Raw genomic sequence first — 13,353 nt, 5'->3', positions numbered from 1 at the left:
CTTACTTTGCTTAACATAATACCCTCTAGTTCCATCCACAATGTTGCAAATGAGAAGATGTCATTTTTTTTTTCTATGTCTGAGTAGTATTCCATTTTTGCATTCATGCTCTTCAGGGGTATTGGTCTGTAATTCTCCTTTTTGGTGGGGTCTTTGTTTGGTTTTGAGATCAAGGTAGAGCTGGCCTCATAGACTTTGGAAGTTTTCCTTCCATTTCTATAAAACAACAGAATATGCATTCTTCTCGAGTGCATATGGAACATTCTCCAGAATAGATCATACACTGGGTCACAAATCAGGTCTCAACCAGTACCAAAAGACTGGGACCATTTCCTGCATATTTTCAGACTAAAATGCTTTCAAACACAAGAGGAAATTTGGAAAGAACTCTAATACATGGAGGTTAAACAACATGCTACTGAACAACGAATGGGTCAACCTGGAAATTTAAGGAGGAATTTTAAAAATTTATGTAAACCAATGAAAATGAAAACACAACTGTTCAGACAGATCCTTTGGGATACAGCAAAGGTGGTCCTAAGAGGCAAGTATACAGCAATATAGGCCTTACTTAAGAAATGAGAAAAATACACAACGCAATGTGGCACCTAAAGCAGCTGGAGAAAGAACAGCAAATAAAGCCTAAACCCAGCAGGAAAAGAGAAATAACAAAGATTAGCACAGAAATAAATGAAATAGAAATCAAAAGAAGAGTAGAACAGATCAATGAAATTAGAAGCTGGTTCTTTGAAAGAATAAGATTGATAAACCCCTGGCCAGACTTATCAAAAAGAAAGGACCTAAATTAATATAATAATGAATGAAAAAAGAGAGAACACAACCAACACCAAAGTAATACAATTATATGAACACATTATGAGCAACTATTGGCCAACAAATAAGGCAATCTGGAAGAAATGGATGCATTCCTAGAGATGTATAAAACTGAATGTACCAGGGATTCCTGGGTGGCTCAGCGGTTGAGTTCCCGCCTTTGGGTCAGGGCATGATCCTGGAGTCCTGGGATCGAGTCCCACATCAGGCTCCCTGCATGGAGCCTGCTTCTCCGTCTGCCTGTGTCTCTGCCTCTCTATGTGTCTCTCATGGATAAATAAATAAAATCTTTAAAAAAAAAAAAAAAAAAACACAACTGAATCTACCAAAACTAGAACAGGAAGAAATAGAAAACCTGAACAGACCCATAACCAGCAAGGAAATTGAAACAGACATCAAAAATCTCCAGGACTAAGTGGCTTCCCAGGGGAATTCTACCAAACATTTATTTATTTATTTATTTATTTATTTATTTATTTATTTATTTATTTATTTATTTTTATTTTTATTTTTATTTATTTTTTATTTTTATTTATTTTCCATTTATAAAAAGATTTTATTTATTTATTCATGAGAGACACAGAGAGAGACCGAGAGAGACAGAGAGACAGAGAGACAGGCAGAGGGAGAAGGAGGTTCCACTCAGGGAGCTCAACATAGGACTCGATCCCGGGACCTCAGGATCATGCCCTGGGCTGAAGGCGCTAAATCACTGAGCCACTGAGCCACCCAGGCTGCCCCTCTACCTAACATTTAAAGAAGAATTAGTCCCTATTCTTCTAAAGCTGTTTCAAAAAATGAAGAGTTTTGTTACAGATATTCACGCTAATTAGAAAAATGCACATGTGCTCCCATACACACAACAGTCTCTCTCTCTTTATGGAAATCCCTACATAATAATGCCAGTTTTTTATTCCTACTGATGGATCGCTAATAAGTAACATAATGGGACTTTTTTGTTAATGAGAGAGGTTTCCATGTAGCATTTAGAATTACTCCATTCTCATCACAGTATATACTAAATACATACAGACCAAAAAAGTGCTAAAAAAACAGATGTTAAAGACAAAGAGTAATACTATAAATGCCATTTCAGAACAATGCCAGAAGCATTTTTTCACATTCAGAAATGGGAACAACAGCACGAGCTTACTTCTTCGGCAGACATGTGAAACCGTAGAGCGTTGGGCAGGACACTGCCATACTCCCATCTGAGCGCTCTGATCCGAAGCAATCGGTCATACCTGGGATATAAAGAAGGTATGAGACTGCATCACCCTAGGAGACGCCTTGGGGACAATGGGGAAACTTAAGTATGGACTGGATGGGTATGGGGAAGGGTTCTTGGTTTCTCTAGGTTGAGAATGGTGCCATGGTCACAGGATAAAAGGCCCAAATGTCCTTATTTCTTAGAGATGCATACTAAAATATTCAATGGTAAAATCCCATCATGTTTTCGAATAGTTTAACACAGATGAATAAAACAAGATGAAGCAAATACAGCAAAATGTTAAAAATTGTTAAACCTATATGATGGCTCCATAGGGGCTCATAATATTATTTTCCCTAGTTTTATGAATACAGTGATTTTTCATGATAAAAAAAATTAATGGAAAAAAAAAGTATTTAGAATGCTTCTGTAAGAAAAATAAATCTAAGAATTTCTGTCATCCATTTGAAGTAGTTAATTAGGAAGCTACATGGAAAGCCCTCCACTGTTTCCTGCCACACCAAGCAAAAACTGAGAAGCTCACAAATACGCTACAGCACAGCGTCGATTCCTCAACAAAGAGCAGTGTCGAAATTTGATGGTTGGTATCAAGTCACTTCGTCCACCTGACTTTACTTCATTCCTGGTAAGAATATATAAGAAGAAAAGAACAAATATGTGTATTTCAGCATAAGGAAAATTTTCAAAACCAACTAACAACTGATTTGCATGTTTGTATCTATTTATAATTACCAGTTAATCTAACCAAATAGTACCTGCCTCCACATCAGAGCTTTTACTAGTATATTAAAAGATAAAAAAGCCAAAAGCCAAAAGTGAACTAATCTACTAAGATCATGCTGTCAATGTTTTGTTTAAGCATTTGGTATTTTGAATTTTTGCACACTGATTAATCTCCATTATTTTCAAAAGATAAGCATTATGCTTACTTACTTTTTGGAATTCCTTTATCATGATGGGATAAGAAACAAACTTAACATCATGGTTCACAGGTTTATGGTCTTATGTCATGTTTTTATTTGAAATGGTACTACTCTTTTGTAGGTTTTTCCAAATCCTTACAATAAAGTGAGTTACAATGGAGTCAAAATGGTTCTTCATTTATCCCACAAATATTTATTGATCTTCAACTATGTACATGTCCTATACTGCAGTGTTCTTCACATAGAGAGGGAAAAATTTTGGTTTTACTCTATAAAATGCACATCCTCGGGATCCCTGGGTGGCACAGCGGTTTGGCGCCTGCCTTTGGCCCGGGGCGTGATCCTGGAGACCCGGGATCGAGTCCCAAGTCGGGCTCTAGGTGCATGGAGCCTGCTTCTCCCTCTGCCTATGTCTCTGCCTCTCTCTCTATCTCTCTGTTTGACTATCATAAATAAATAAAAATTAAAAAAAATAAAATGCACATCCTCTTAGGTATTAGACAAGTATCACATTTAAAAACCAGATGTATAATTAATGGGCAAAGAGTTTCAGAATTACACAATAAAGGATTATGAAAATGAATGGTGATTACAGCTGTGTAACATTATGCACATATTTAATATTACTGAACTGTACACTTAAAATGACTGAGATGACAAATTTTATGTTATTTATATTTTACCAAAACAAAAATGATGGGGAAAAAAAAAACAAAGACAGATGTACAGAATGAGGAAAACTCTACTTTGGAGTTTTAAAAGGAATTGGATGAATATGAAAAGGATTCCTTCCTGCAGTGCCTGCTCTAGGCCTTGAAAATAGAGGCAAAATCTATGTCCCTGTCGTATCAAGTCTTCTAGATCTGCTGTGTACACTTGTCACTCTCTGAAAGATTTGTTCTCCACATTGTTTACCATGTGTTCTGGATTATAAAGAAACAGTCAGTACAGGGCAGGCCGGGTGGCTCAGCGGTTTAGCGCCACCTTCAGTCCAGGGTGATCCCGGAGACCGCGGATCGAGTCCTACGTCGGGCTTCCTGCATGGAGCCTGTTTCTCCCTCTGCCTGTGTCTCTGCCTCTCTCTCTGTGTGTCTCTCATGAATAAATAAATAAAATATTTAAAAAAATAAAAAGTACAAAGATAACATCAGAGTATTTTGTTAAGTACATAAGGACTTCCTAAAAAACCGTTTTTTTACATCAGCAATTAAAAAGGAATAGATCTTTTCTGACAAATTTTAACAGAAACTGGTAATAATGAGTGCCTTCCATCACCCACCAAGGAATTAGGAGGATGGGGCATGGAATTTTGGATCACAAATTTGCAAATGGTACAAATATAGCAAATACAGGAAAATCATTCCCTTACTGGACTAAGGCCTATTAAGCTACCTCCTAAATAAATTTGTCTTTAATCTGTTCACTTTCAACTAAGTCAAGGTCACCTCTGCTATCACCTGTGAGACCAGGATGCTATCACCTGGTTATCAACTGGCTGACCAGCATGCTTCCCTCTCCTCTTGGTCCCCCTTGTCTACTGTCCATATAGCAGACAGGGTTATCTTTTATATTTATCTATTTATTTTTTATTTTTATTTTTTTAAGATTTATTTTTATTTATGATAGACATAGAGAGAGAGAGAGAGAGAGGCAGAGACACAGGCAGAGAGAGAAGCAGGCTCCATGCCGGGAGCTCGACGCGGGACCCGATCCCGGGACTCCAGGATCACGCCCTGGGCCAAAGGCAGGCGCGAAACCGCTGAGCCACCCAGGGATCCCCTATTTTTATCTATTTAAATTCAATTTACCAACATATAGTATACCGCCTAGTGCTCATCACATCACGTGCCCTCCTCAATGCCCATTACCCCATCACCTCACTCACCTCCCCCTTCAGCAATACTGTTTGTTTCCTAGAGTCAGGAGCCTCTCATGGTTTGTTGTCTTCTCAGTTTTCCCTACTCAGCTTCCCCCCTTTCCTTATGGTTCCTTCCATTACTTCTTATATTCTACATATGAGTGAAACCATAATTGTCATTCTCTGATTGGCTTATTTCACTCAGCTTAATACAGGGTGACCTTTGAAAACATAAACATGCCACACGCTTAAAAATCTCACCTGATGTCACCCTTTGCCTGCTTGCTAAGCTTCAGCCACACTGGCCTTCTTTATCTATCATTGTCCTGATCATCCACCCTCCTTCACAGCTCAGGGCCTTTGCATATGCTGCTCCTTCCACCTAGGATGCTTTCTGCCTACAATCACTGCCTTATTGAAACCAGCTTCTCCTTTAGACCTCAGCTGTAATGTCTCTTCCTTGGAGAGAACTCCTGGATTCCTCAATCTAAGCCTATCTTTGATTCATTATTCTCTCCCCTGGAACTCTGTTGTTTTCCTTCACGGCATGTATCCCAATTTGGTGTATCTGTATTTACATCTGTCTTCTGCACTGAACTGTGAAGGCCATGGGGGCAGACATCTTGACTGTGTTGTTTACAGCTGAAATACCAGAGCCACTTATCAGCACAGTCAATGAGTACTGTAATTGCATGAAATAATAAACAAATTGCTTGGGAACTTGAGATTAGGACTTTACTTCTGCCTTATACTTTTTGTAAACTGGCTGCAATTCTGGTTCTCATTCCATCTGTGAAAATTTTTCTGTATCTCTTCTTAAACATCGCAGTTGGAAAATGCTCCCATTGTTCATGTGTTCCACCAGATCTTACCAGCACGTTACTGATTTCTATGCCCAAGTAACTGATAAAAACACTGTACCTAACAAGGCCAAAGATGGAACTTCACGTCACAGACAGACTTCTCTCTAGCCTGAGATCTGAATATCTCACCTTTGATCCTGGAGTTGGTGGTTCTTTTTGTCTTACTCTTCACCAAATCATAAGAACCTATCAACTCTGTCACACAGCTCACTGTCTTCACTGGGCCACCACCATGCTCAGCTCCAAATGTTCTCTAAACCTAGAGCTCTCTCATTCACCAGGCTGTAGCCTTCCATTAGCATTGGTTCTTGGTGAACCGTGCACAAGCTTGGAAATCACTGCTGCTCCTACCAAGTCTATAAATTGAATGTTCTCCCTTTAATGCACTAAGGCAGCTCTTAGTGAAAGTGAGCAGTGGAAACTATTTTGTTTCACTGTTAGGATCTTTATTTGCTCCTATCTCATCTCTTCTAGATTCACTCTAATTCCTTGCAAGTGATATCATTCAAATAACAAATATTTATTGAGCATCTACTATGTACCACGCATGATTCGAATCTGTATACATTTAGGGTGGTCAACACAAATCCCTTCAGTCCTGTATAGCTACAGTATGATCAGGCTCACAGAGAATTAAAAAAAAAAATCATGGGGCACCTGAGTGGCTCAGTCGGTTAAGCATCTATCTTTGGCTCAGGCCTCGCATTGGGCTCCCTGCTCAGTGGGGAGTTTGCTTCTCCCTCTCTCTGCTCATTCATGTTCACTCTCTCTCTCAAATAAATAAAATCTTTAAAAAATAAGTAAATAGAAATTTTTAAAAATCGTATCTAAAAACTGATGTGACATTATCTGATTTCAGTATCATATTTCTTAAGCTTTTAAAAAATATCAATCTCATAAAACTTACACATCAGACTGGTTTTGTTCATATAAAGCTTTCATCTCCTCCAGAACTTGCCTGAGTCCATCCTCCTAGAACACATAAAATGATATCGATACACATCCATTAATTCCTCCAAGTCTATAGCAACGTTTGATCTACTCTACATTTCTTATTAAAAAACAATAATCCATTTATGCCTTACAGGGGTGGCTATAGCAAGTGTCGGTAAGGATGAGGAGAAATTAGAACTCTCATACATTAGAGGTAGGAATATTGGTACAGCCCTATGAAAAGCAGTATGATTCTTCAAAAAGTTAAACATAGAATTACCATATTACCCAGCAATTCCACTCTTAAACACTCGAGACTTGAAAATACATATTCATTCAAAAACTATGTACATAGGGGGATCCCTGGGTGGCTCAGCGGTTTGGCACCTGCCTTTGGCCCAGGGCGCGATCCTGGAGTCCCGGGATCGAGTCCCACGTCAGGCTCTCGGCATGCAGCCTGCTTCTCCCTCCTCCTGTGTCTCTGCCTCTCTCTCTCTCTCTCTCTCTATCATAAATAAATAAATCTTAAAAAAAAAAAAACTATGTACATAAATGTTCAGAGCAGCATTATTTATGGCAGCCCCAAAGTGAAAACACCCATATATCCCTCAACTGATGAACCAATAAACCAAATATGGTATATCCATTCAAAGGGCTATTATCTGTAGAGAAAAAGGAATGTAGTACAGTGTGCAACAACATGGATGAACTTTGTAAACAGTATTCTAAGTGAAGTTAACCATATACAAAAGGAAAAATATTGTGTGATTCCACTTACCTAAAATATCTAAAATAGGCAAATTCATGGAGATGGAAAGTAGATTAGAGGTTACTGGGGGCTGGGGCAAGAGGGAAGTAGGGAGCTATTGCTTAATAGTTACAGAGTTTCTGTCTGGGTTGATGAAAAAGTTTTCGAAGAAGAGTGATGGTTGCACAAGGATATGAATGTAATTGAAAGCGCTGAAGTGTACACTTAAAAATAGTTAAAATGGGTGCCTGGGTGGCTCAGCGATTGAGCAGCTGCCTTTGGCTCAGGGCGTGATCCTGGAGTCCCAGGATTGAGTCCCATATCGGGCTCCCTGCATGGAGCCTGCTTCTTCCTCTGCCTCTCTCTCTGTCTCTCGTGATAAAGAAATAAAAAAATCTTTTAAAAATAAAATAAAAATGGTTAAAATGGAAGATTTCATGTTATATATATTTTACTACAATAAAAAAATAGACCAAAAAAGCATTATAGGGATCCTTGGGTGGCTCAGTGGTTTAGCACCGCCTTCAGCCCAGGGCGTGATCCTGGAGTACCGGGATCGAGTCCCATGTCAGGCTCCCTGCATGGAGACTGCTTCTCCCTCTGCCTGTGTCTCTGCCTCTTTCTCTGTGTCTCTCATGAATAAATGAATAAAATCTTAAAAAAAAAAAAAAAAAAAGCATTATAAAAGGGAATGAAGTACGGACAATACAACACCATCAACATACTGATTAAGGATATTCTCAAATACATCGTACTAAGCAAAAGAAGTCAGATACAAAGGAATACATACTGTATGATCCCTGCTGGCCCTTTATAGAAAAAGTATGCATCTCCTGGCACACTGAATCTAGACCCTCCCCCTCAAAAAGACAAATATAATCTGTAGTCACAGAAAGTACATCTGTGGTTGCCTAAGGCTGGAGGTGGTAGGGAGCCACAGAAAGGGAGAAGGGAATTCTTGGGGTGACAGAAATCTTGACTGTGGTGCTGCTTACAAGGACGTACACAGTTGTAAAATTAAAACATTCTGCTAAATTTTATTTTGTTGTTATAAATTAGTATCTCAATAAAATTAACCACAAAAAAACCCACACAACAGTCCTATATAGAAGCAATAAGGCATGACAAAAGTATGTAAATAACTTTAATGAAAACAGATCTCAAAAGATTACTACAAAAAACAAACACTTGGGATCCCTGGGTGGCGCAGCGGTTTAGCGCCTGCCTTTGGCCCAGGGTGCGATCCTGGAGACCCGGGACTGAATCCTACGTCGGGCTCCCGGTGCATGGAGCCTGCTTCTATCTCTTCCTGTGTCTCTGCCTCTCTCTCTCTCTGTGACTATCATAAGTAAATAAAAAAATTAAAAAAAAAAAAAACACTTTTGGTTTGCAACAATGGAAGGACCAAAGGAATTTCTCTACTACCTATCTTGGACAAATTTTTTAAAGATTTTCCTTTGGAAGGATACAAACATTAAAATTTTGGAGTTCAAAAACATTACACAGTAGGTAGTCAGCAATCCAAAGATAAGTGACCCAACTATTTTTAGGGCCAACATATATGTATTAACAAAAACATTTTAGCATTATTAATATAACTACAAAACAACTTAACCCTGTTCAAACATAAGAAAATACATAATTCCCAATAAAAAACCTAAGCATGACCTCTGTCTTCCCTTTCATTAAGTAGTTAAAAAGAGAGCATGGAGAAGTCTGATTTATTAGAATTCAGTTAAATAGGGGTGCCTGGGTCACTCAGTCGATTAAGCATCTGCCTCGAGCTCGGGTTATAATCCCAGGGTCCTGAGATCAAGCCCTGCATGGGGCTCCCTGTTTTGTGGGAAGCCTGTTCCTCCTTCTTCCTCTGCCTGCTGCTTCCCCTGTTTGTGCTCTCTGTCAAATAGATAAATAAAATCTTAAAAAAAAAAAAAAAAAGAGAGGGATCCCTGGGTGGCGCAGCGGTTTGGCGCCTGCCTTTGGCCCAGGGTGCGATCCTGGAGACCCGGGATCGAATCCCACGTCAGGCTCCCGGTGCATGGAGCCTGCTTCTCCCTCTGCCTGTGTCTCTGCCTCTCTCTCTCTCTCTATCATAAATTGAAAATAAAAGAAAAAAATATTAAAAAAAAAAAAAAGAGAGACAGACACACAGATGCCTGGTGGCTCAGTGGTTAAGTGTCTGCCTTCAGCTGAGGGCATAATCCTGGAGTCTCAGGATCCAGTCCTACACTGGGGTCCCCTCAAGGAGCCTGGTGCTACCTCTCTCTGCCTATGTCTCTGCCTCTCTCTGTGTGTCTCTCGTGAATAAATAAATAAAATCTTAAAAAAAAAAAAGAATTGTTAAATATTTCTTTTATCAGCAAATAATATTTTAAGGAATAGCTGAAACTCCTGCATGATTAATAGATCTACAGGTATACAAAAGATGTGTAAAATAGTTCTATAAAAATAGACAATTTTATAAAAATGATTTCATATTTAATTTTTTTTTTTAAATCTGTAGTGAAAAATTGCACTGTTTTGTATTCCCATGTCAGGCTGGGAGCCTACGGTAATTTTCCTAAAAACTCACTTAAACTATTACCAGTTCTGCATATAGAAAGTGGACAATCATTTCAATTTGCTGAACACAGCAACTAACCTTGAGAGATCCTGGAATGAACAAGGCAGAGTTCCTGCTCTAAATCCAGTGACTATCATCTTCCTGGGAGGAATGATTCTTGAAGAGTCATGTGGGTAATGGGCCTATCAGCCCTCAGATCAATCAGATGGATTGGCCTGTCCCTGCTTGGCTGTGTCAGAGCAGCCAGCCTCCCTAGGCTGAGTCTTCCAGGCTACTGAGTCAGTCACCTGGCTGGCAGGTGGGTCTGTCAGTAGAAGGTGCATGTGCAAAAGGTGCTCTGCCAAACTAAGACCTAGAAAAAGGAGTGATTTTATAACTTCTAAGTCCCGCCCCAGCTCTCCCAAAAGTGGTAAACCAACACTTAAAATTTGTGTGAAACAGAGAGCTGGATGGACTAAGGGTCTGAAGAGCCAGTTGCAGGGCTGGTGTGGCCAGTTTCTGCTGACAAGCCTGTGCCTCTTTGGGCTTATTTCCTCTTATGTTAGATGACCTTCAAAGTGCCCAGCTGTCTGACTGCAGTATGGAGTCATATTTTACAGCCTACACACCTTGGCATTCCAGAATCTCTGAACTTCCCACTATTGTCTCCTAGCTTTTTAAATGAGGTAACTGTTCTAAAAGAACAGTAATCTAGGAAACCTGTGTCGGAGGTGAGGCTCTGCTCCAATATGCTGTATGTTCAGACAGTCCCTTAATTGATCTTTAATTTCTCTTGGCTCAGTCTCATCTGCAAAATGACCTGTTTGACCAGGCGCTTTTTAACGTTCAAAACAAAACTCAGGGCAGCCCCAGTGGCTCAGCAGTTTAGCGCCGCCTTTAACCCAGGGCATGATCCTGGAAACCCGGGATCGAGTCCCACGTCGGGCTCCCTGCCTGCCTGCCTGCCTGTCTCTCTCTCTGTCTCTAATAAATAAAATCTTAAACAAAAAAAAAAACAAAAAAACCTCACCTTTCCCTAAACACTTCTCCTGAACTCTGATGTTGTAACTCAGAGAAAATCCCCCCAAGACCCTCTGATTTCTCCCTTTCATTCATTACCCACCCCATCTCCACTCCTGTTCTAGCAGGTGTAAGTCCTACTTGCCTTGTCTCAGAAACCCAGACACTGATTTGTGGGCCCAGTGACCAGACATAGTTTGGATCACACCCAGCTCTTACAGCAGGTCTGAGAGCGATCAGAACCACCCATAACCATCTCCCTGCCACCATTCTTCCTTGTTTCCAATCTGTTCCGCATCGTGCTGCCATCATTATCCTCAAAACATAAAACCTTCCCTAACACTCCCCTGTCTAAAATCCTTTACTGGCTTCCAAATGCCTTATACGTGAATACCCGGCGCTCCTCCGCCTAGAACACACCTTTGTAGCCTCTGCACACCTCAGTCACTCCTTCCTACGTGACCATGGGTCTCTGTGCGGCTGTATCCTTGGGATGCAATGCCTATCTTCCTTCTCAGGGTGGGGATCTCATCCTTCCAGGCGTGGGCCAAATGCCCCCTCCTCGACGCCAGGTTCATCCCAGTATTCCTCCTTGTGCTCCTATGTACACCTCTCTGGTGTCCTCACGGTGCATCCTAATACTCTTTGTGCCCCTGTCCCTGGCAGGGGAGCACATGCCCTGGCATCCACCCAGCCGCTGCCCTATGCTGTGGAAGGTAGACAAGTGTAGAATTTAGAGTCCAGATCCGGAGCCGGACTGCAAGGGTTCAAATCTTAGTTCCACTTCTTGCTGGCCACGGGCACGATACTCAATCTCCCCAAGCCTTTGTGTACAGGGCTGGAAGAAATGCTTTAAATCTCAAAGGGTTCTTAGGAGAATAACAATAACAGAGGCCAGGTGCTTAGTACCCTGTCGGGGTAAGTAACAGACACATATTATTAGTAACAAGTCGTAGCAGCAGCCGTGGTAGAAATAAGTACAAAACACGGACTTCGCCGCTACTGTCGGGCACAGGCCGGAGAACCTGGGCTGCGCCGCCCTTAGGAGCCCTCACGCTTCCCCATTTTTTGCACAAGACAAAGCCGGCACCGAAAGCTTGCGGAACTGCCCGAGGCCCCACGACGCAGTCAGGGTCCCCGCCTGGCGCAGAGGCCTCGCTCCCGCCCGAGCGCGCAACAAATCTGGATTGTCACCGGCACCGAGAAACGCTCGGTCAGACACAAAGCCCCGCAGTACTGCTCTGCGTGGAAAACACGGGGGGAAACAGACCCAGAGAATTCACCAACTCGCTGGCAAAAACAGGGGTGCTCTCTTTTTCCTGCTAAATCTTGCTTTCCCGTGTTCCAAAATGTCTGTTTCCGACTTCAGAGCAGGCCCCGCGAGAAAACCCGGCCTCCAAGATCTCAGGATCCAGTCCCACATCCGGGTCTGCAGGGACAGGGCAGAACCCCAGGGTCGCCTCCCCTCCCCGGCCCCGGCCCCGGCCCCGGCCCCGGCCCGGCCCCGGCCCCGGCCCCCGCCCCCGCCCCGGCCCCTCAGCAAGACTAGCCCGCTTCCCCGCGTCCTCCCTCACATTGAAGGCCGGCAGCTGCCCTTCTGGCGCGCGATGCAGCTCGCGGACCAGTTCCATGGCCTTCTCGCAGAACATAGCCTACGCGCTCCGGTCCCGAGGCCCACGTCGACCGCCGGCTCTCACGCCAACAGTCGCCGGGGTCACGCACGCCGCCCGGGGCTCCCACGGTTCCCGGTCCCACAGCGGCCGACACTCGCCTCCGCCCGGCTCTTTGGCGCCAAACACGCCCAACCAATAGAAACGCGCTCTGGGCCTCGCGGCCTACGGCGGCGGCCAAGGGACAGTTGCCGCCGCCGCGCAGCCGCACTCTAGGAGGGGCGGAGGCGGGGGGTGGGTGCCGCGTACTGCCCCAGGCCGGCTCCCCGGCTGCGATCCACCTGGTCTGAGCAGACTCGCAGCTCGCGATGGATGCTTATCTCGCAACTTCTTTTTTCCATTTATTCATTCATTTTTATTTATGACCAAGGGGGTTCACTCTGAGGTTGAGAAGGAACGCTCAGAAACTGGGTGTGCTTTAATCTTAGGACATAGCATTTCGTTTTAGTTTTGCAGGTGGGTTTTTGTTAACTAGAAAAGGGGAACCAACTCTTATTGGGTATCTCCTGTGTGGTAGGGGCTGTGACATTCATTTAATTCTCATGATTAATCGTCAGGTGGTGCTTCTAAGACTCTTGGTACTGATTAGAAAGCAAGATATGTAACTTCTTTTTCTTCGAGTAGGCTCTGAGCCGACCCTGGGGGCTCGCACCCGGGACTGACTCAGCCAGGGAGCCAACAACAGAACTTCCAAGGTCACGCCGCTTCTCAAGTTACTGACTTTTTTTTTT

At 42.6% G+C, this 13,353-nt stretch overlaps 1 protein-coding gene across 10 annotated transcripts in view; it reads right to left on the bottom strand.

Annotated features, from left to right (window-relative positions):
* GINS1 (GINS complex subunit 1) overlaps positions 1 to 12,760 on the bottom strand; it is a 39,300-nt gene extending 26,540 nt beyond the window's left edge. For 4 of the 10 annotated variants that reach the window (XR_005376773.1, XR_005376771.1, XR_005376772.1 and 1 more), the window contains exons 1-4: positions 12,527 to 12,757; positions 6,617 to 6,681; positions 2,589 to 2,687; positions 1,988 to 2,078 (exon numbers count right to left, since the gene is read on the bottom strand). Coding sequence is in view for 7 of the 10 variants with exons in the window: in XM_038570245.1 (XP_038426173.1) it covers positions 1,988 to 2,078; positions 2,589 to 2,687; positions 6,617 to 6,681; positions 12,527 to 12,601 (330 nt within the window). In the remaining 3 variants the exon portion in view is untranslated. Of the gene's footprint in view, positions 1 to 1,987; positions 2,079 to 2,588; positions 2,688 to 6,616; positions 6,682 to 10,031; positions 10,235 to 11,372; positions 11,660 to 12,222; positions 12,382 to 12,526 lie in introns of those variants that run through there. The other 6 variants (XM_038570242.1, XM_038570243.1, XM_038570240.1 and 3 more) reach the window with 6 other exon arrangements.
* Positions 12,761 to 13,353: the final 593 nt, after the last annotated feature.

The sequence above is a fragment of the Canis lupus genome, chromosome 23 (genome assembly GCF_011100685.1).
Source record: "Canis lupus familiaris isolate Mischka breed German Shepherd chromosome 23, alternate assembly UU_Cfam_GSD_1.0, whole genome shotgun sequence".
In the NCBI taxonomy this organism is placed as follows: domain Eukaryota; kingdom Metazoa; phylum Chordata; class Mammalia; order Carnivora; family Canidae; genus Canis; species Canis lupus.
Note: the sequence above shows the minus strand (reverse complement) of the source record. Positions and strands in the feature narration are given on the sequence as shown.